The sequence below is a fragment of the Danio rerio genome, chromosome 18, assembly GCF_052040795.2.
Source record: "Danio rerio strain M-AB ecotype USA chromosome 18, GRCz13ab, whole genome shotgun sequence".
NCBI classification, from domain to species: Eukaryota; Metazoa; Chordata; class Actinopteri; order Cypriniformes; family Danionidae; genus Danio; species Danio rerio.
In genome coordinates this window covers 46,137,501-46,162,595 of record NC_141038.1, presented here as the reverse complement: position 1 = coordinate 46,162,595, position 25,095 = coordinate 46,137,501, and the positions used below count along the sequence as shown (strand labels likewise).

The 25,095-nt window shown below is 34.2% G+C and overlaps 1 protein-coding gene across 13 annotated transcripts in view; it reads right to left on the bottom strand.

Annotated features, from left to right (window-relative positions):
- nectin1b (nectin cell adhesion molecule 1b) overlaps positions 1-25,095 on the bottom strand; it is a 527,810-nt gene that overhangs the window by 449,653 nt on the left and 53,062 nt on the right. For 8 of the 13 annotated variants that reach the window (XR_015514331.1, XM_087292089.1, XM_087292096.1 and 5 more), the window contains 1 exon segment: positions 18,702-18,791. The exons of 2 other annotated variants lie outside the window; for them this stretch is intronic. Coding sequence is in view for 5 of the 11 variants with exons in the window: in XM_087292089.1 (XP_087148215.1) it covers positions 18,702-18,791 (90 nt within the window). In the remaining 6 variants the exon portion in view is untranslated. 13 annotated transcript variants of the gene reach the window in all.

Genomic DNA, 25,095 nt, shown 5'->3' with positions numbered 1-25,095 from the left:
GTAACAACGTAAAATAACTTTACATTAAGTCACTTTATGCTAAGTTACTTAACATAACATAAAGTAACTTAATGTAACTTAACGTAAAGTAACTTAATGTAAATGAACCTAGTATAACATCGTAAAGTAACTTAATGTAACTTAACGTAAAGTAACTTAACATAATGTAAAGTAACTTAACTTAATGTAAAGTCACTTTGCGTAAAGTAACTTAATGTAACTTAACGTAAAGTAACTTAACATAATGTAGCATGAAGTAATGTAACATAAGGTCAATTAACGTAATGTAGCAATAATGAAACGTAATGTAAAATAACAAAAAAAAAGAAATAACAAATATAAATGTCAAGGATCATATTGTAAAGTAATTTAATGTAAAGTACCTTATTGTAAAGTAACCTAATATAACAACATTAAATAACTTAGCATAAAATAAACTTAATGTAAACAAACTTAAGATAATGTAAAGTAACTCATTGCAACTTAACGTAAAGTAACAATGTAAAGTAACTTAACGTAACAACGTAAAGTAACTTAGCATAAAGTAACTTATCGTAAAGTAACTTAACATAACGTATACTACATATATGTATGTAGTAACTTAATGTAATGTAAAGTAACTTAGGATAAAGTAACTTAATGTAAGTAACTTTAAAGTAATGTAACTTAATGTAATGTAGCATAAAGGAATGTAGCATTAAGTAACATAGCGTAAAATAACGTAACACTGTAAAATAACAATTAAGTAACTTAACGTAAAGGAACTTAATGTAAAGTAACCTAAAGTAACATAGCATAAAGTAATGTAGCGTAAAATAACAAAAAATAACTCAATGTAGCTTAACGTAAAGTAGCGTAACAAAGTAAATTATGTTACAAAGTAAAAGTACTCTGACTGTGTTTTGAAAGAAGGTCATATACACCGAGGATGCCTTGAGAGTTGAATGAATTCTGGGTAATTTTTTTCATTTTTGGGTGAACTATTCCTTTAAGACTGCATAACTTGGGCTGTTCAATCTCCAGATACACAGAGCCAAACAGTTCACTTAATCTTGGAAAAGAGGATAACACATGAACATAAACCAGCTGATATCATGGGATTTCTGCATTAAATCAGCAGATTTGAAGAGCAGACCTTAATCAATGTCATGCAATGGCTGCCTTATCTGCCAAAGCAGATGCCTGTCCTGTTATTTATAGATCTGCTTCCTTCTTGTCATATTAGCGTTCAAATACAACTGTTGTGGAGGCCAGGAGGAAATATTGTATTGCTTAATAACTGCACGAGGCGGGTTTTAAAGCCGAGGTTGAGAACTGATAACCTCCCGTCGTGTCTACAAGCCATTGTTCAAAGTCGCAGCGAGCGGCGTAAGGCCATACAAACAGCAGAAAACACGAAGAAACTTACTGACGCTGCACGGAGGAGGACGGAGATCCACAAAATCAGTGGAATTGTTGACTGGGATTTTCACAACAAGTGTCATAGTTCATCTCCTCATGTAATCTGATGTCTGAATTGCTGTTATCGGTGGGAACAGACGTCGTTGGGGGAACTCTGGGTGGACCGAGTGCTTATTAATATGGAGTAAAGCTTAGCACATTTGTGTCATTAGATCTCAGTGTCACTGCTGCTCTGAGACAGACCCCTGCTGCAAGATATGCTGAAGAGCTCATTGAAATTCAGATGCTTGCCTCACTTTTGCATTCAATGATAAATCATCTCGCTGACTCTTGAGACATGGGACAAAACGTCCTACAGCTTTACCTGCCATTAGTTATTAAAATAGCAGCATTTTCTGTTTGTAATTCATCACTGGACTGTTCTTAACACAGCTGCACTGCTTTGCATTTTTCACGTTATTGTTAACTGTCCTTAAAGCATATGCTTTCCACTGAGAGCAGTTTTAACTATGTACCTCACAATCAGAGATGTAAAGTAACAAAGTAGAACTACTTCACTACTGTACTTGAGTACTAAAAGGCTTCATCTGTACTCTACTGGAATATTGTTTTCTCCTACTTCCACTTTTACTTCAGTAGATATTTTCGATGAGTTTAATACTTTTCCTCCAATGGATTTTTTAAGTGCTGTATCGTTACTCGTTACCAGGGGTGTCAAAATGATTGATATCAGTTCAGTAATCGATCATAACCGGTTATTACGTACTAACGTCATTTATCTCCTATGCACGATGTCGCAGTAGAATACTATGGTGAAGGAGGCGAGGGCGAGTAAATAACCTTCTCACTACAATGAAGGCGGCCCAGCACACGAGCCGCTATTTCACTAATATGAGGATATGCTGTAAAACTCCATCTTTACCTCTCTTTCTCACTCTCATGATGGTCAGCAATGTTGTGCCATTATTGCCTTTTTAGCACAAGTATAGGACAGAAACTTGCCAAACAGTAATGTGTGAACTGTGGAGTGGGCTAAATCTGAAAAAAATAAAATAAAATCTGTATTTTTTAGTAAGTGTACTTATTTTTTTGCTTTTATTCTTGCCATAATAAAAATACATTTATAGAGCAACTCATGTTCGCTTGTCATTCAAGAGTTCACACTTGGATACTTGACTATTTAAGCAAGTTTGGCATGCTGTCCCGGGAGAGATCCTTGAGCTCGGTGATAGATGAGCCCAAGGCTCCCGCCTGGTCAATAAGCATTAGGCGGGATATTAGATCAGGTAGTTCTCGATAGCTTCCCAAATAGACCACTAGCTGTGCTAGTTTGTAGTAAGTGCTTGTGACTTTAACCAGTGGCGTATCGCAAAATGCGGAGGCCCCCCTGCACGAATCACTGACGGGGCTCCCTGAGGAGGGGGTGGAGGATGGTGGGGGGTGAGAGACAACACTGGGAAGCGATCACAAATTAAGGAGCGAGGAAGGGAGGTGGGGTGGAGCGACAACGTGGGGAAGCCTTCACAAACTGAGGAGCGATCACAAACCGAAAGCGGCGAGAGCGTCAAAGTAGCCAGAAGTCATTTTCAATGAGAAATGGCGGTGAGGAACAGCGCGGTGCGTCTTCTCCGTTGTCAGCGTCGAGGAGAGTTGAAATCAAGTCAACTTTATGGTATGAGCTATGACGCGGTTCTGTAGCAAGCAATCAGAATGAAGTAGTCCACCGCTTGAGGTGTTCAGAGAACACAGACCTGTTAACTTTGGTTCCGACCACAGTTGTTCCCAAGAGTTTGATTATTGCGGTTGTCGGATTAACAATTATTGACAATCGTGACGACGCAGGGCCCCCTAATCACGCGGGCCCCCCCCCGCGGTGCGTGCCCTGCGTGCCCGTCCGCTACGCCACTGACTTTAACTTTTGTTGCATGGTTTTTGAGTGTGGGAGGAAACCGGAGTACCCGGGGAAAACCCACGCGAACACGGGGAGAACATGCAAACTCCGCACAGAGAGTATCGGTTGGCACAGCTAATGTTAAACCAACAACCTCCTTGTTGTGGGGCAACAGTGCTAGCAACCAAGTCGCCCGAACTGAGTAGGAGAGAAGAAGGGATGGATGGGGGGGGTTTCCAAAATGAGATGAGGAATGAAGTTTAGGCTGGATATTTATATTGAATTTAGGGTGATCCGATTGGCTAGTTAGTGATTAGTGATAGGGATCAGCTGTAGTCAATCCTATCACGTGCTCCTCTCGAAATTAATTTAAGAGACTTCACTTAATATGATTTTAATAAACCTTAAAAGGTAAAACTGTCCTATTATGAATAAAAGCAAGTGATGCATCAAAGTTTGATTAATAAATCTTGAACGGTTATAAAAATCCTTATAATCATTAAAATAATTTACAAAAATAATAAAAATAATTAGTTTAAAAATATTGAATGATATTAATGATATGTCGTAGTTCAAGAAACGTCCTACTTCGTTTATCCGTCTGATTTTATGGTGGGTTTCATTTGACCGCCCCCTGTCGTTTTAAAGAATATCACAACGGCAAACGCTGCAAGTATAAAAGCCTCGTCCATTTCCCAAGGTGCCCGGCGGGTCAGCGGAGGTGTGCGATGCGGCACCAGGCGAAAGTATAAATTCAGCTTAAAGCTGCTCTATTGGATTGAGATTTGGTGACCGTGGAGGCCATTAGAGTACAGTGAACTCATTGTCTTGTTTAAGAAACCAGCCTGAGATGATTTGTGCTTTGATATGGTCAGCAACAGTACTCTACATTGACATGATGCTCATTAGTACTAATGGGGCTAAAGTATGCCAAGAAAATATCCCCCACACCATTACACCATCACCACAAGCCTGAACAAGATACAAGGCAGGACGGATCCATGCTTTCATGGTGTTGATGCCAAATTCTGATCCTACCATCTGAATGTTGCAGCAGAAATCGACACTCATCATACCAGGCAACAATTTTCCAATCTTATATTGTCCAATTTTGGTGTGCCAATTGTAGCCTCAGTTTCCTGTTCCTGTGTGGTCTTCTGTTGCTGTAGCCCATCCGCTTCAAGGTTCAATGTGTTGTTCGTTCAGAGATGCTTTACTGCTCAGGTGTCAAACTCAGTTCCAAAAGGGCCACAGCTCTGCACAGTTTAGTTCCAACTCTAATTAAACACGCCTGATCAAACTAATTGAGTCCTTCAGGCTTGTTTGTGTGTTGGAGCAGGGTTGGAACTAAACTGTGCAGGGCTTCGGCCCTCCAGGAATTGAGTTTGACACCCCTGGTTTACTGGATATTTTCCCTCTTTCAGACCATTCTCTGTAAACCCTAGAGATGGTTGTGTGTGAAAATCCCAGTAGATCAGCAGTTTCTGAAATACTCAGACCAGTCCAACTGGCAACAACAACCATGCCACGTTCAAAGTCACTCAAATCACCTTTCTTTCCCATTCTGATGCTCAGTTTGAACTGTGGCAGATTGTCTTGACCATGTCTACGTGCATTGATTTGCTGCCATGTGATTGGCTGATTAGAAATTTGCATTAACAAGCAGTCGGACAGGTGTACCTAATAAAGTGGCAAGTGAGTGTATATAGTGTGTTAAAAAAAATAAAAAAGCTAGAAAGACCTTTTATTTGAAAAGAAGAGAGAAAATGTTTGTGACTTTTTTTTTTTTAAATACAGCTAAAGCATCAGTACATGCCAGAGGAGAAGGGCTCGCATCAATATTAATTACAAACTCATTCATGATCACTGGAATCACTTCACCGCTAATTCTTCAGCACAGGATATCAGTCACTTACCACACAAAGGCTGTAAAGATCAATGACGGCTGTCCAGGAGAGAATGGTGACAGTGACGTGACATGCCCACAGTATTTTAACAGATACTCTTTTTCCCTGCTGGAGGCTCTTGCCTAATAGAGGAACAAAAGCAGAAGATAAGAGCGCCACATAAATCATGTCGACGTGCTCAAACCACTGCAGTGTCCTCGGGAACGGGGCTGGAACTGAAACAGATTACCACTATCAAAACCTGTGATGAAAACAATTAACACCTCGGGCTTCTGACAGACTGGGCTCTGTGATCGAGACACAGTGTTGCTTCAGTTAGGTAATGAATTTACCTCATTGTTGTCAAAGCTCTCCATTTCTCATTTACCGTAGCTGTAATATCAAGCATTGCCCGCTAGCAATTTCAAGCTGTTACTGAATAGTTTTAGATTGGCTTCCTGGTTGGGTAAAGAGCAAGGAACTGATTTTTGGAAGTTTTATTATTAGCTATAATTATTATACTCAAAAACGATGTTTGTTGTGACTTTAGCTAAAAAGTGACCTTTATATGTGTGACTGTGTGTAGGTGCTGGGATGCTGAAGAATGATGCGAGTCGGGTAGGTGTGGTCACTCAAGCTTCTTTTATTGTCCTGAGACAAACACAGCACCATAGGTTTAGTTCGTTTGCAGCTCTGGTGATATTAATGTCAGCAGAGAGGCTTCTCGGGACTGCTGGTACATTACATTTTCTTTAAACTTATACATAGTGATGTATAGTGGTTATGAATGTAAATAAAACATACATGAAAATAAGTCTCTTTTCATCTCTCATCAGAATCACATTATTTCTATCGTAGACTAACCATGTTCCGTACACTTTTCGCTATTCAGCGCACTCAAACGACCACTCCTCCGTCACTGAAAGCCAGATAAGCTTGCTTGTATGTTCATTCTCTGGGGGAATACCTATTGCACAATCCAAATCTTGATTGATGTCTTTTGGACCAGTAGTTTTGGAGAAAAGATGGGATAAGCCTTCGCATGTGTAAGGCAGATGATAGGTATTAACGGTGTTCCGTACACGACTAAAATAGTGTTCCGTACAGGGCGCATAACTTTAATTTACTGGCAAAAATGGGCATTGTTTGAAGTATTATTAAAATCTTATGTCAGAATATACTATTAATGTGTTTAACTTGAAGTTAATGATATATTAAATAACTCTTTTATGAAAGTTTGAAATGAAATAGCTTCAAAATCATTTACTTTTTATATCATGTCTATTTTATTACAGCATGACAATTTAAAATATTAAAACATTAAATTCTTGCACATTAATGCTAACTTGACTGACCTTTTATGTGTATAAACATCATCACTGCAAAAGAAGGATCCCAACAGCGTTTGCAGCCTGTCTCTAAGGCTCTCTCTGGTGGAGAGCTGCGACATGCGGTCATCACCCATAACTGACGTTTAAATATCCCCATTTCAAAGCATTTATTCAACAAAAGATAAGTTATTTAACAATTTGTAATAACATAATATTCACTTAATAAAGACTGTAATAGACTGTGATGCATAAATTAAATGCAAAAAGCACATTGTCGTAGCTTTAAATGTCTCCCCTCCCAGGCGACACTCGCACTTGAAGCTTGCCCATTGTCTATTTTCAAGCGCATAAGTTGGACGTAGCAAACTTACTGAATTTACTCAGAAACATATAGTAGGAAGGTATCTGTTGTGGTTGGGGTTGAAAGAGTGAGAATTAAAGATTGCACAGATATATAGCTTGCCTACGACCCATAAGTATTTATTCAGAGTTTAGCGTTAAAAGGTAATCTGTACGGAACATCGTTGTGTAAAATGGTTAGTCTACGTTACACAGTAAACTCTAGTGAAAATAAACAGTAAGCTCAAGTGACCAATAATTAGCACTTTTTTTTCTTTTTTTTAGAAAAGGGAACCACAGAACAGGATAAATAGGCCTCATAAACAACAAAACACATAACTCAGCTCGTGCAATATGTAGCATATGTGCTACGGCTAACAAAGAACATCACAAAAAAAAGTAAATAAACATACCTGAGACAAACACAGCACAAAAGGTTTAGTTCGTTTGCAGCTCTGGTGATATTATTGTCTTAAAGTGAAATAAACAGAGTTTCAAAGTTCACAAATGCCTGTTAATTAATAATGTATAAGATGAGCCATCACCAAAGCAGCTTACCAGCAGAGAGGCCTCTCAGGACTGCTGGTGAACTACGTAGCACCGCCCCCAACTGTGATGACGCGATTGCAGGTAAAAATCAATGGTGAGTGTTTCCAATTGAAATATGAATTTAACAATTATTTTAACTCCGTTACATATGTTTATAATAATTACAATAGCCATACGCATAATCCTCTAATATTGTTGTGTATCCGCTGTGTAAAAACTTGCTGGATAAGTTGGCGGTTCATTCCGCTGTGGCGACCCCAGATTAATAAAGGGACTAAGCAGACAAGAAAATGAATGAAAGAATAAACTGAACTTCAACTCTAAAAACTGAACAGTTTCAATTTGCTTAAACTTCTAAGTTGCTTTGACTCAATCTACATTGTAAAAGCGCTCTATAAATGAAGATGAATCGAGTTGAATTCATGTTAGTAAATACATTAACCTAAAATCCTATTGCAAACGTATTGTAAAGTGTGACAGAATTCAAGTCAAAAAGTACTTATTCAACTCACTGCATTCAAGTATAGAACCCGTGGGTTAGTTAGGCAGATGTCAGCTAGAAGAAAAACAGGCTTTCTATGGAGTCTAAATGATCCAGGGAAAATTAAATTTACAGGGACTTCATGAGAATGACTTTAAACCATCAATGTAGTCTGATGAGCAAGTAATCAATGGAATATATAAATATATCATAAATTAACTGCATTCATACGACCCAGTGCTCAACTAATATCTTTAAGCTGCATCAACACAATTTTTGGTTTGGTAAAAAAAGAGCAATGTGCATTTTCATCGATCCAATGGTTTCTTCAGTAATTAAATCAATTGCACACAACTGCTGAAAATGTGTACAATGAGCCGTACATCACGCTATTAGTGGCACTTCTCTGTATTCATTACCGTCTCGCATCAGAGTAATAGCAGCTCCAATTACACTATTTATGTCCACCAATTTGCCATTGCAATCGAAAAAGGCTATAAACATGGTTTTAAGAGTTCAGAGACTTCTCCTAGCTGTTTATTATACAGACATTACTTTTTTTCACTCACATTAAAATTACTTATGAGGAAACATGGGACACACACACACACACACAACAAGAGGAAAAACAAATGAATGATCAGATTTATTGGATTTGTTTGTTGTGGATTTGAGTAAAATGTTAATATTTGTTCGACATCTTATAAGTTTTGTTTGAAATTTCCCACAAAGGCTCATTCTGAAAATGTTGCCATATACACTTTTTTGGAGATTGCTAATTATGTAGCCAGAACTACGTATGGAACGTCGATTATATGACTGTTTTGAGGATTGCATAGGAGGAGAGACAGTACCTGTAATGAAAAGGAAGGAGAATCGCGCCGTTTTCTATTTATTTCAAAGTGTTTTCGTGCCTAAACAAAGCAAATGCACAAAACAGACTCACATTTCATAGCAAGTGGCGGCCCCTGGTGGTTTGGCGGTATGGGTTGCTAATTGGGAGGCTCGGCTCTTTAATGTTTCTTGCAACCCTTCAGAGAAACACTGAAAATACGGGAGAAATACGGGGAAATACCTTTACGGGATGATATCGGGATAGAACTGTAAAATACGGGAAAATCCCAGGAAAAACAAGAGGGTTGACAGGTATGATACCAATACCGCACATCTTAATTGGAACCTATAGGGTAATACAGGGAAACACACGCACACAAAAATGAAAACAAATGAACTATCATATTCACTAGAGTCGTTAGGTATGGTTTTGAATGAAATGTTAACATATATTTGACAACTTATTAGTTTAGATTGAAATTTCAAGGTTTTCAGACCGAAAAATGTCCACAAGGTTAAGATTTACTGGTGTTGCTGTATTTGGGGGCACACACACTTGTACATCCATCTTTATGAGTACAAATGTCCCCACAAAGTCCAAATTTACTTGTATTGATATGCCTGTGTTCCACACAATGTGAGAAATACAAGACACACATTCACACCCCCACACATACACACAATTTATAAGTTAATGCAAAACCTCCCTGGTCTCTTTGCAATTCAAAGCTGTGAAGGACAACAGTCTGTATTTACGGCTCATTCTCATTTGTCATTCATATTTCAAGGTACAAAAACATGTTTTTAAATATATATGCAGTTGTTAGTGCGTTTACTGAATGAGTAGCGAACAGTGTTACTGGTCATATGCAAATATACTACACATACTCTAACCCAAACATCACCCCAGCTTATATTCACAATAGCTGTAATTTCCAGAAATAACAAATATGCAAAAAAGTAAACCAATTTCATTAGAATGTTGAAACTGTGACAAAGTTGTGCAGTTTAATTTAAGTTTAATTTTATACAAATGGGAAGTGGTGCAATGCGGCAACAACCAATTGAAATGCAGACAGATAGATGTACAATAATGAAATAATGTTATACAGAAAGACTGGATTATTGGCGTGTCTGTAAAGGTTGTACCTTAATAAGACACATATGTGAGGTTAGGTTTAGGGTTCTGTATTGATGGAAAATATTGCAACATTTTGTCATATAGCTGATGGCAAAGCACATTTGTACTCATTTGTACCATTACTCGATTTAAAGCAATTACTGCAGTCTTCATTGTCTGGACTGACACATTCATATTGTAGAGGCACTAAATAAACATGAATTTAATCACATGATCTCTTCGGATATAACTGAATGCTATGCTCAAGATGTTATTAATATATTGTCAATGTTGAAAACTGTTGTGTTTTTTTAATAATTTGTTTGAAAATGGTGCAAAACAAGATTTATTCAATTGTTTATTTTGGATAAATACAACGTTCAGAGAAAAAAAAATGTATTTGAAAATAAAATTATTATAATAAATTATAATTTTATGTATTTTATTTTATAAAGCAGATTTGTTTTTATATTTATGTTGTAATTTATAACAATATTATTTTTTAATATACTAATATTATTTTTATATTATTATTATAAGTTTTAATTTTTTTTTTTATTCATTCATTCATTTTCTTGTCGGCTTAGTCCCTTTATTAAACCAGGGTCGCCACAGCGGAATGAATCACCAACTTATCCAGGACATGTTTTACGGAGCGGATGCCCTTCCAGCCACAACAAAAAGCCATCCATACACACTCACTCACACTCATACATTATGGACAATTTATTATTATTATTATTGTTATTATTATTATTATTATTATTATTATTATTATTATTATTATTATTATTATTAGTATTAGTATTATTAACACTAATAAGGATGATGATGATGATGATGATGATGATGATAATAATAATAATAATAATAACATTGTTATTATTATTATTATTATTATTATTATTATTATCATTATCTTTATTATCATCCTTAGTATTAATACTAATTAGGATAATAATAATAATAATAATAATAATAATAATAATAATAATAATAATAATAATAGGTATTATTATTATTAATATTGTTGTTGTTGTTGTTGTTATTTGCTAATAAGTTTATTTATTTTTTATGCATTATATGTTTACCTATTTAACTAATATTGTTCCAATTAACAAAAAAATATTTTACAAACATATTTTTACAAAAAATACTGCTGTATTTCTCCTACACTTTTTAATCGTGTCTCCAAATCCCTCCAGAAGTACAGAGACTCCCCTTGCTTGCCAGAGTTTGTTGCTCCTTGATTGAGCTTTTTTGCCAAGCAGAGGATTAATATGCCAGTGGATTAATTTCAAAAGACAATCAAGTGTCTTTGGAAATTCAAAGTCACGCTGTATTAAATAATAACTGTTTTACCCCTAAATTTGACTCTACCATTCTGTCATGCATCACTGAAGCAACAGTAATATTTTGAATAAAAGATTGATATGGCAGAAAACGAAGAGTAATCACGTTATTCTCCAATTGTGTTAGCGCCGCAGACTTCATTAAAATGAGAAAATAAAGCCTTTACCATCATCAAACACTCAGTTTTCTCTGCTTTTGTTTCTGACATCAGGAACAATTTCAGTGGGGAAATTAAGTCATCATTTTTCTTTATTAGTTCTAAAGGTGCTGTTACATCCGAGTTGGAAATTTTCACCTAACCTTTTGGTAACAACCAAATAAATTAATATATTCTAAGAAAACAAAGCTAATTTATTAATTATTACAAATGAAGTTATGCATAATAAAATGATGCAGGGAAAAGTATTGAACACATGAAGAAAGGGAGGTGTAGAAAGCCAGTAAACACCCAGACAGCAGCTGAAATCTTTCAGTAGTTTTTCAGGAACTCTCTGCCAATCATCACTGCAAATTAATTGTAGCTGCCTCTGTCCAACATCTACATTAGCAGGATGATGAAAAGGAAACCAGAGTGGACATTTCAGCAAGACAATGATCTAAACAACAGCCAAGAAAGCTCTCAAATGCTTTCAGAGAAAGAAAATCAAGCTGTGGAATGGCCCATCCAATCACCTGACTTGAATCCAATAGAGAATACAAATTAAAGCTCAGATTTGATAGACGAGACCCACAAAATCACCAAGATTTTTACACTGAAGTCTGTAAAAATCACAACTGGGTAATACATGAAACTTCATTCTCCACCAAAAAAAAAAAAAAAAAAAAAAAAAGTTTTATATAAAGTATCAAATGCATTTCAGTAGTTCAGTACTTTCTCCTTGTGTCATTCTATTGTTATTACACATTTTTTAGATTTTGTTTTGTTTTTGTTTTGATTTTTTATTTATTTATTTTTTTTACCAAAATCTGGTTAAATTCCATGTGAACAGTTATTTCAGAATTATTAATTCCAATGAAAGAGAGAGAAAAAATATACTTATTTTCCTCACTGTATATTGTTTTGTAACTCTGAATGGCTTTACTCTCAATGGCTTGTGACTGTCTAATATTCCCATTTAAAACAACATAAGAGAATAATTACGGACAGTATGAATTGGAATTATTCATTAAAGAGCTGACAGATATTCACATGGCGTTTGTGTTCCTTTTAACCTCTGTGGATGGCAACATTTTGAAACGGCTGCTCTTATTGTTCGTCCCACTCAACACGACACTTTAATAGTCAATGACAGCGGTGGTCAAGCTTCCCCCATTAAAAACAAATGGCAACAACTACAATGGCTTGAACCAGCCAGCATTTAATTGGTTTTAATGTTGTCAATTCAGACATTGAATTGTTGTAGTGGTCAAAGAGTCATTGGCTGTGTGTATATTTTACCTTGATGGCATGTTGTATACTAATGAATGTAGGTTAATAGTGATTTTACTATTGTTTGTATTATCCACAGATATGCAGGCAGTATATTTTAAGTAATACAAACAACAATTATTAATGCAAATCAAACATTTTAAAACGTTGCATTTGATTAAATAACTTAATTTTATTGATATTTAATTATATACATTTGTGTGTGTGTTATTGTTATTATTATTATTATTATTATTATTATTATTATTATTATCATCATTATTATTATTAAATAGTACACATATAGTTGAAGTCAGCATTATTAGTCCCCCTAAATTATTCCCCCCCTGTGATTCAAGTTTTTTTTTTTTAAACACATTAAGGGGCTAATAATTTTAACCTTTAAATGGTCTAAATACATTTATTCTAGTCTAAATAAAACTAATAAGACTTTCTCTAGAAGAAAAAAAACATTGTCAGACATACTGTGAAAATTTCCTTCTTCTGTTAAACATCATTTGGGAAGTATATATAAAAAAAACTCAAGGAGTGTTTAATTATTTTGACTTTAACTGTAATAAGAATGATTGCATATTGAATGAATATTTAATGAAAAATGATTCAAAGATAATAACAACAACAATAATAATAATAATAATAATAATAATAAGCATAAAGTCAATCAACAGTCTAGTGCAGTTTCTTTGCTTATTTTATTCATGAAATGTGCCCTGTTTATTATTATAATCGACAGTATGTTTATTTTTAAGAAAAATTATATTTAAATACAAACAAACAAAAACAAATAAACAAAATAAAACAAAATAGAACAAAACAAGCAAACAATAAACAAACAAACAAAGTATAAATAAATAAATAAATAAATAAATAAATAAATAAATAAATAAATAAATAAATAAATAAATAAATAAATAAATAAATAAATAAATAAATAAATATAAAACTACCAGAGTTTACACACAAATGGTAATTTGTCAATTTTTAAAATTTATAATATTGGTTATTTTCAATCAAACGTTATTTCAGCCTATTATGCGTTTACATTTTTTGCTTAACAACAATAATATACAGATAATCCACCAACCCAACTAACTAACTAACCAACCAACCAACCAACCAACCAACCAACCAACCAACTAACTAACTAACTAACTTTGAACCTCATAGGAGAAATGGGATATAAAGCATAATATATGTATTGCAATTTGTGGTGCCTAAATCAATAATGCAAAATACGCAAAATACTGTGATTTTAATTATAAAAATAATTGAATCATACAGAAATTGCATTTGTAGCACATATCCGTAGACAAATATTTATTTTAATATTAGTATCCATTTTATGATAGCAGCTGAGGATGATGAGTGCCTCACCTGCCTCCCCTGACCGCACATTCCTGATATATATGAGCAATAACACACGAGTAGCAGTGCGATATGGCTGTTTATCGGCACTAGTGTGAGACGTGGTTTGGCACAAGGCCGCAGGCTGAGTGCCCTGGTGTCTCACAAGTGACGATATACAGCCATATTGCACTGCTACAAGTGCAATATTGTGTTTATACAACAGCTCGAAGACATAATTGTGTATATAAAAAAAGAAAATCAAACACAGAGAGTTTTAAAAGTCCTTTTATCCGAGGAACTACTTTCTTCCATCATTCACATAGGACTCGACTGAATGATTCTCTAGCATAATGTCTAAAGTGATAACAAAACAGGAGATTTGGCGCACAATTGATTATTATGAACGGCATCATATTGGTGAAATGCCATCAGTCTACAGATATTACCATGTATTTCTCTGTGCAATCGAGAGATCACAATAATTAACCATGAAAAAGCCAAAGCAACCACTACCAGATTACTATGGTATAAATACAGCACTACAGCATACAAAAAGAGAGATCGACTTAGTATGTTATTTACGTGTTTTATACTGTTTTGATCAGCTGTAGTTTGAAATTTACCCTGATTTTTTTTCCCATAAAGACATATTATGCGGTCTCTGTCGCCATCTTGTGGCGGAACGTCAACCATCTTTGCTCTGCTAAGTATGGCCACAGGCATGCTGAATCTCAGATATTTTAAAATAGGCATTATCCTTATAAACAATTAGCATAGTTGCAATCTAAACAACTCTAAAGTACATTACGTTGCCTAAAAGCTGCAATATTTGTCAAACTGTAGTGAGTTTATTGATCTGCTATCACTGTCTGTGGGCGAGTAATACACAATTGAGAGGAAGATGTACTGTTATTGCAAAATATCGCACAGCTATCAGCCAATCAGATTCAAAAACTATATAATACATAATATATATTTATTTATTTATTTTGTGCATTTTCCAGTGTTGCTAAACAGACACATTCATGCACACATGGACTAATCAATAATCAACATGCTGGGGATTGTGTCCGCTCATGTCTACTCATTCTTTTAATTGATGAGTTCCACTTACTGTCTGTCAAATGATTTCTTACCTGACAAGCAGATGTTTTGCTAAATGAGTTTTTTTTCTGCAGTGTTTGACTCATCTTTACAGCTCATTTACTGGAGGACAAGAGTGGATGCAGAATTGATAGGCCATCAACTGACAGAGCACCTCTGGGAATTAGACAGTGATTTCCAGCACATATCGCCATTCATAGAGGCTGATACCAAGAGCTAATTGATTTCTGACAGAATTCCTAACAACAGGCTTCTATCAAATAACTCATTTCCGCTGTCTCTTCAGAATATGCCTTCATACACTGCCTGTAAACAGTCATTTCCATGAATCGATGTAGGGGCAGAAAAACATAAGTTTTTATGGTTTACACTTCAAAAAGGCAAAACATTCACCAAAACATTTTTATGTAGTTTTTTTTTAATTATGTGAAAATTAAGTGTTTATTTTTATTTAGTTTAGGATTTAATGTTCATTAATAAAACACTTAACTTTCTAATAACTTTCTTTCTTTCTTTCTTTCTTTCTTTCTTTCTTTCTTTCTCTTTCTTTCTTTCTTTCTTTAAAAAAATAAACTATTTATTATTGGTTTGTTTATTTTTGTTTAAATACATGTAAAAAAGTTTCTTCTTCTTCTTCTTATAAATAATATGTTTAATTAATTTATTGTCCAATAATAAAGCAACAATTAAATAAATAAATAAAAGTAAAATATTAATATCACTATTATTATTATTAATATTTATTTTTTATTATTATTATTTTTTAGTAGTACTAGTAGTGGTAGTAGTATTTATTGTTAATTAGTTTAGTTTAAATTAGTTGGATAAATGTATTGTCCAACAATAAAGCAACAATTAAATAAATAAATAAATAAATACATGTAAAAATTATTATTATTATTATTATTATTATTATTATTAAGTATTTAATGTTCTTTAGTTTACAATTTATTGTTTACTATATAAAAATAAACAAACACACAAACAAACAAATAAATTATGACTTTATATCAATGAATAACTGCACAGATATAGAATCTCAAGTCTACTTTTTGAAGAAAAAATGATATTAAGACATTTCATCAAAACCGAGTTAAGACCTAAAATTCTTTCCTGTGACAAAGTCTTTTGGTTCAACCTTGTCCAATTTCAGAGAATAAAAAAACTAACAAACAAAAAAACAAAAAATACTACTCAACCAACAACATGTGGCTGACTGGTGTTTAAATATATATATATATATATATATATATATATATATATATATATATATATATATTAGGGATGTAACGGTATTGTAAATACCGTCATACCACAATATTATTATTTTTTCGATATTACCGTAGTCGCATGACTCGGTAAAACTATAGGTCTTCTGAGAAAATTTGCTCAGGCAAATGAAGCGAACGGGAGGTACCGGAAACTACAATTCCCATCAGCCCAGGCTTGGCCATAATCCCTTGCGGTCTGTTGTCGCTACAGATCCAGTAATGCGAAAATGGAGTGTGCTGCTAGAAGCGGGGATCAAAAAGAGCTGGAAAACCCTAAAGCGGGTGTTGTCGCCGCGCGCGTACTGAATAGTGGTGTTGTCGCGCGAGTCCTTATCAGCTGTGTTGTTGCGCGCGTACTGAATAGCGGTGTTGTCGCGCGAGTTCTTATCAGCTGTGTTGTCGCGCGCGTACTGTAAAGCGGGACGGAGGGTATGTCGCGTCGCGGGGGCACTTTTGATAATTTTGGAAGAGAACTTTCTATCCAAGACTAAAAAGGCATGTGCACTGCACAGGTTGAGCACTGTGTGTGCACGTGCCTGCAAGTTGGGGAATACGACTAATAATCAGTCATGGGGACTGCAGAAACACAGCACACTGTTCAGATTTATGCAGACATGAGATCTCTATCTCACTCATGGTTTGTCCTCTCAAGTGGGGGAAAGACAATGCACAACGTTACCCACTGCTGTCAACCTGGGCCAAGTCATATCTCTCTTGTCCCAGAAACCTCAGTCCCAAATGAGAGGGTTTTTTTCTGTTGCAGGGGACATTGTAAATACCCAGAGATACCAGCTTTTACCAGATTATATTTATATGATAATTTTCCTTTAAAGCCATCTCTATCTAAGTGAGTGAGTGATTAAATGTTGAATGTAATGAGTTTTCAACAATACTAAATTGAAACTTAATTTTTTTACATGGTTTAATATTTTTTTGTTATTAAAATTGAAGTTCCTGTTTCAAAGCTTACAGATAGATGACTAATTTGTATGTCATTGACACTTTTGGCACTTTTTTGGAGTATTTTCATAAGTTTTGTTTTTTCCTGTAAATGATTCAATAAATACCGTACCGTGACATTCATACCGAGGTATTACCGTACCGTGAAATTCTGATACCGTTACATCCCTAATATATATATATATATATATATATATATATATATATATATATATATATATATATATATATATATATATATATATATATATATATATATATACTTACTTTGCCCGCGAAATGCCTATAAAAATCTTTTTTTTTATTTGCCTATAAAATCTAGTCAAAATTTGCCTAATTGTCAAAAATCTAGTTTCATTTGTAGACAGAAATATGCTACTGTTGAAGTGATTTGAACATCCTATTAGAAAGAACTTTTCAAAGTAAAAACAATAACATAACTGCATGTCACATTTGTTGTTTCACGCTTAAATTTAAAAAACAAACATCATTTTCTGCTTATATGGAAATGTTGCAGCTTTCCAAACTGACATAAAGTATAATGTATAATATCTGTTCACACTGACATTCGATTACCGCCATACTATCTCTTTAGTACACATAAGTGTTATTGTTGAGGTGCATGATTTGCTGAAGCACCATTAACTGTTTTACCATCTGGCCAACCGCTGTAATTATATACACACATCGAACATCCGTGACCCGTGAAATGCTTGTCAAATGCTTGACTGATGCACATGAATGCTAAAACAGCACAGTAGTTTAATATAGGAGGTGTTACTACCTTGGCAGAGGTTTATTTGACGCTCGGTCTACCACATAATGATTCCCTTTTACATAATCATAACACACACTTTTTGACTTGTTGAGTTTTATGTATTGATGATTTGGTGGTTTATTTATTCGGATTTGACTTTGTGCAGTCAGAATTGGTAGTTTGTGTGGTATATTATGGCTGGATGTACAGTTGAAGTCTTGTATTTTGTATACTGTTGTATATTATATTGTATATTTGTATATTTTTTCCCTTAATATATGTTTAACGGAAAGAAGAACACATTTCTAAACATAATAGTTTTAACAACTAATTTTAATAACTGATTTTTATCTTTGTCATGATGAAAGTACATCATATTTTACTAGATATTCTTCAAGATGGTATTCAGCTTAAAGTGACTTTAAAGGCTTAACTAGGTTAATTAGGGAAGCTAGGGTAATTAGGCAAGTCATTGGATTGTAAGTCTATCAACCCAGGCTTATTGTGGATATGTACCGCTGTCTATATTTCTGGAGAATGCAAACTATGTAGCCAGAGATATGTCTGGCTGCATTTTGTCTTTAAAATGAACGCTAATGGCGTTATAATGCCGACAATGGCTTCTGTTCCTTTGCATTTACCACTTACCTCGGATAGACGACTTGTTCGTTGGTGAATTTGGAATACTGAGCGATTTTGACTGCAACGATGGGATTTGTGTCCAACGAAGAACGATTCCTGAAACCAGGTAAACAAAAGTGAAAAATAATTAAATAACAACAGGCTAAAAAAATAGTAAAATCAAGCAGACGCGAAAGCTTTTCTTTTTCTAGATTGCTTTTAAGAACACTGTTGTTTGGGTTTGGGAAAGGGGTGGGTGGGTCAGTCGGTTAGTCAGTCGACAGCAAGCTGGCCCAGTTGGCTGAAGTGTATATTATGCCCTCTGGTAGATTTTAAGCGAGAAGTGGACGTGTGATAAAAAGTGAAATCAATACATAAACCTTAAAATGGGCTTCAAAGGGGATCGATTTTAAAAATGGCCCAATTGTCATGTCTGTGTAAACACAAGAGAATGAGAGTCTTTAAAACGACGAGGTCATGCGGGTGACTAGTAGGTGTTTAGGGGAGGTGTAGATTGAAGGCAACTGCAAACATACACAACAATGGCGGAGTACGTGGTGGAATTGTTTCTCAAGTGTTTCCTAATGATTCATCAGCAAAGTGTGAATTTACTTCACTTTACAACCAAATATAAAGACACCTTTTACACACATTGCAAAATATAAATAAAACATGGACTGTATAAAAATATGGGAGCGCTGGCACATCAGGAATGATTTAATAACCAGGTGACAACACCAAAAACTGGCCTGATATTTTTAATGTGCCGTTTTCTGTCATTATCATGGATGTGTAAACATTGTTTTTTTTAAAATGCAATGTATACATGGACCATATGATTTTATTTTGACTACAAAATTTTTAAACTAGAAACGTTTTGTATCATTATGTCTGTGTGTGTGTGTGTGCGTGTGTGTGTGTTCAAAGTGTCAAAAGGTGTCAAAACCTTTGCTGCACCTCAAAACATGATGTAAAAATAAAGACTAAAAGCATAACATTTTTGTATGATTACTCTATTTGTGCTGTTCAAATAAATAAATAAATACCTACATTTTATATAAACAAGTAAATAAATAAAAATAAATACATTTAAAATAAATAAATAAATAAAAATGCAATTCAAATAAATAAACACATTCAAAATGAAAAAACAAATAAATAAATACATTTCAAAATAAATAAATTAAAGATTATTTAATTAATTTAAAATAAGTTACTAACATTTTAAATAAATAAATAAATAAATATTCAATAAATACCTTTAAAATAAATAAATAAATAAATTAATTAATTAATTAATTAATAAATAAATAAATAAATAAATAAATAAATAAATATAAATAAATAAACACATTTAAAAAAATAAATTCAACACGAATAAATGATTAAATAATAAATTTTAAATATATAAATAAATAAATAAAATAAAATTACAAATAAATAAATAAATAAATATACAGCAAATAAATTTAAAATAAATAAATAAATAAATAAATAAATAAATATACAACAAAAAAAAATAAAAATAAATAAATAAATAAATAAATATTTAATTAATTAATGGGATTTATAAAATAAATAAATACATTTCTCTCACTGTAATAATTATTTGTTGTGATTTTATGTTAGTGCTTAATTGATTATATAAAATTTTTTCAAAGAGTTTACACTTCTTATATCTGCACTTTTGCACAGACCCCCAAGCACCCACTAGCATTTCATGGGAAATATGTCAGTCAAACAGCTGCCATTGAAATGCAATGCTAACAGCTTTATCCAGACGTTACAGCTGTTCCTGACAAGAATAACAAACAATGTTGACTTTATGCCACAAGCCTGGCTACACGATATGCTGACTTGGACTGGTCCCAAAAGACAAGAACTTGGGGAGACTGAATCAAAAGGTCTTCTCTTTTGATCTGTTTTCAGTCATCTGAAAGGTGTTGTCATTTATTTTAAAACGATGAAGGATGTGCCATTGTTTTCTCTAGATGTGCATCTCTCAGACCACACATTGTTTTTTCTGTGTGACTCAGAGTGGAGGATCATGGGACGACACTCTGCCCACCGCTGACATCACAAATTGCTGGTTGCCTGCATTGCAAGTTGTGTGTCTAAAAGATCACAGCCTTTTTTTCCCTAACAACTGCCTTCAACAGATGACAGTAAGGGTGCCCTGCAAAGCTATCCATGCATACACATGAACGTGGTCTCAACCTTTCGCTTTGTAGTTCAAACAGCCTTTTATCAAGGAGCGTGCAGAGCGGGAGTGAACGCAGAGACACAGGCAGGTCTGACCTGTCATCACAACAGCAGATTATAGGCCAGGAGAAGGGGGAAGAAAAGACTGAATGTCACATTGGTAAACGAGCAAAACGTGGTTTAACACATGCACATTTCACTCTATTTATGATGCCATAAATGCTTGCTTATTTATTTATTTATTTATTTATTTATTTATTTATTTATTTATTTATTTAATTTATTTCATTTTATTTTATTTTATCTTATTTATAACAAAAAAGTTTGGAATATGTATTAAATAATATACTTACATTTACCAAGGCACTAATATTAGATGGAAGAAAACAGTAAAACAGTAATGTTGTAAATATATACGCTGTAATCATATGAAAATTAGATTAATTTAAAAAAATAGATAAACAACAACAACAACAACAACAAAGTGCAATTTATTATTCTTTTTATATTTATTTTATTTTATTTTATTTTATTTTATTTTATTTTATTTTATTTTATTTTATTTTATTTTACAACACATCACACAAGTTTAGAGGTTATAAGTTATGACAACACACAAGTGTGGAATAGTCTTGTTTCCTTAATTTCTTATGCTTACCTAAGGCAGCTGAAGAAACACAATTAAGCATTATAATTGTAAATGTATATGCGGTAATCATATACAAATCTATATCAAATTATATCTCTCTATCAATATTTATTTATATTAATAAAAATAAACAACAGGGGCGAGACAGTGGCGCAGTAGCAAGAAGGTCGCTGGTTCGAACCTTGGCTTTGTTGGCGTTTCTGTGTGGAGTTTGCATGTTCTCCCTGCCTTCGCGTGGGTTTTCTCCGGGTGCTCCGGTTTCCCCCACAGTCCAAAGACATGTAGTACAGGTGAATTGGGTAGGCTAAATTGTCCATAGTGTATGAGTGTGTGTGTGAATGTGTGTGTGGATGTTTCCCAGAGATGGGTTGCGGCTGGAAGGGCATCCGCTGCGTAAAAACTTGCTGGATAAGTTGGCGGTTGATTCTGTGGCGACCCCGGATTAATAAAGGGACTAAGCCGACAAGAAAATAATAATAACCATAATAATAAGATAATAATAATAACCATAATAACAACAACCACGACGACAACAACAATAATATTAATGACGACAACAACAACAACAAAACAACAACAACAACAACAACAACAACAACAACAACAACAACCATGACAATAATACCACTAATAATAATAATAATAATAATAATAATAATAATAATAATAACAATAATAACCACAGCAATATTAATAATAAATAATAATAATAATAATAATAATAATAATAATAATAGTACTAGTAGTTTTAGTTTGTTTTGTTTATCAGCAAAGTAAATATTAGATAAAAGTCCCAAAAACATAAATATTCTATTATTGTCTACATAACTGTTTATGTTACACTAACGTTACCAAGGCAACAACTGACACATTTGTATTACATTCCAAAGATTTATTTTTTTTTTTTCAGCACCACAATGGAATATTAAATCATTTCTGTGCTGACTGGACTGGCTCGGCTTGGAACGTAAAGGTTAATCAAATAGACTTATTCTTCAAACAGAAATATTCTGCAAAATAATGAAAAAGTGGTTCTTGATTTGAATGTTTAGATGCTTTCCTGAAAACTAAAACAAAACAAAAAAAAAAATCTTACCCTGTGATTCTAGTTTTCATTAATTATTTTGTGGCCCAGAACTTTGCTCTTGATCATTGACACGACTTTAGTCTATTTTCACTTTACTAAAGGTGATAGTTACTTCAATCACTAGTTGGCATGTTATATTTAACATTACAGTGAATTAACAAGAATTACTTTGAATGCCTATTTTCTGCCACTGTAACAAATAACTGAAATAACAAGAAGAAACAAGAAGTCTAAAATGCCCAGGAGAATTAATGGACTTCTCAGTTGTTAAACTGAGGCAATAACTTCAACTCAAAATGTTCTTCTAAAAACCCAATGGAGACTGGGTCAAAAAAAGAGACAAATGAAGCCTAGCCAGACTAGAATAAACAATTTAAAAATCCAACAAAATGAATGTTTATAACAGTCTTTTAATATAAGTCTTATAAATAAATGTTGGTATTGAGGCTGACTATGTTTTTTGATTTTAGATACTAGAGATTAATTTTAGAGATTTATTGATGTTTTATGCAACACATTCTCTTATGTATTATGCATCACATTGAAGTGTTTGTGCTTTTTTAGAAATATTTTGGAGCACCTAACTCACACCTAACCCTAAACCTGCCCACTTCTGAACAACATCAATAGGCAACAGGCAAATAAAAGTTTTCACATGTATTTATTGCAAAAACTACTACAGAATAGGCAATTCAAACAAATAGTTGAAACTTCTGCACATTAGCTTTGACCCGATTGGTCATGAGACACTAAGGAAGCCAACAGCATTCAGCAACCGAAGCTGATGTAAGACTTTTTCTGGCAACAATATTTCAAATAATCACAAAAAAACATCCAGTTAATTCCTTTTAGAAATAACTCACACTGTCTCAGTAGACTTGGACTATTCTTACATCTTCAATAAACTGTGACTTCAGTTGTAATTACCTTGCACATTCTGAGTTTTTTATTAAAAAAATAGTTGGGTTTAGTACTAGGATCAGGGTCACGTGCTTGTAAATGTGTTTGCAGTGTAACACAAGTAAAATAGTTCTGATTGTTTACCTTAGGAAAACTCACACCCTGATAATGGCAAAAACATTACCCAATATGTCATAATAAGTGCTGATGTCATTCGCATCAGCATATTGACCCCAAAGGAAAATTTTTCAGAACACCGGCACTTCAGGACAATCCCTGGTCTAAATGGAACCACACATGAGGCATAACACAGCTTGGTTTTGTCAGAACTAGTTGTTCGGTGTAAGCTTAAGTCGCTGTCACATTAGACTTTAAAGGGCCATGAAACCCCCTCGTTTCAGCAGGGTGTTTTCACACCTCTACTTTGGAAAAAGTCAGAAAAGTGGGCGTGTCCAGCTCTGTATAGGGGGGAGTGTCAGAGGAAGAAAAGCGGCTTGGTATGGGAGTGTCTATTTGGGCGCGCTGAATTTCAGAGTCAAAACACACACCCACAGCGGACAATGTGACTGTGTTTACATGGACATCTGTAGTCGAATTATTTGCCAAATTATTAAATGGTGGACTTTAACTACAGTTTGGCTCTTTCATTCAGGGAATTCAATAATGTCCCTCCCGACAAACGTGATATTTGATTCGAGGCGCTGCTCTAAGCGTGTATTTTTCATGCAATGTTTGATACCGCACGGCGAATGAGAGAAAAAAAAACTCAGCATTTCCCGAATGCTGCGTGTGTTATTCCGGTCACAAAATCCAACACGAGGTTATAGTTTGGTTGTAACTGTTAGTGCTAACTATTGCACTCGGTGCAATAGTTTGTTTGATACGAATAAAATACGAACTGAATAAACAAAGAGCACTGGTCGCTCACTTACCAAATCTGTAGAGACAGGACAATCACCAGCAACTAGAGCCGCGTCTTTATTTAGAGGAGACTACAATCTGGATCTCAGCGTTTGCAGATGAGAACAGCTCTCAGGTAAACAATAATCCTCCTTAGACACGTAAGTTATTGTTGTCGCGCATCGCGTACACTGTTAATCCACGCGTGAGTCTGTGCTCTCACAGAGAGAAAATGAAAGGAAACTGCAGAAAACTATAAAAGCAACACTTCACGCTTGTTTTGCCAACACAACGTGGCGTCTTTGCCGTCTACACTGTGACAGTAATGAATATTAATGAAGTTGCACAATAAAGCGCGCTGATTGGTTTGAACCAAGCCTTACTCATGCATTAATGCATCACACTGTAAGACGTAATAAGACTCACTCTGGCACAGACGCCCAGTCTGCACGCTGGAATACATGCTATTATGTCATGACCGTGACGCAGCTTCAAAAATTCGTTTCAAACAAGAAGTACGAATTTGCTTGAAATAACGCAAAAACAACCAATTTACACTTTTTAGTGAAATATAGGTGTCCTAATAGTGTTTTTAGCAGTGTGGGACACATATACGACTGTCAACAGCTCAAAAAATGTGTTTTGGTGTTTCGTGACCCTTTAAGCTGGCGAAATTCATCACG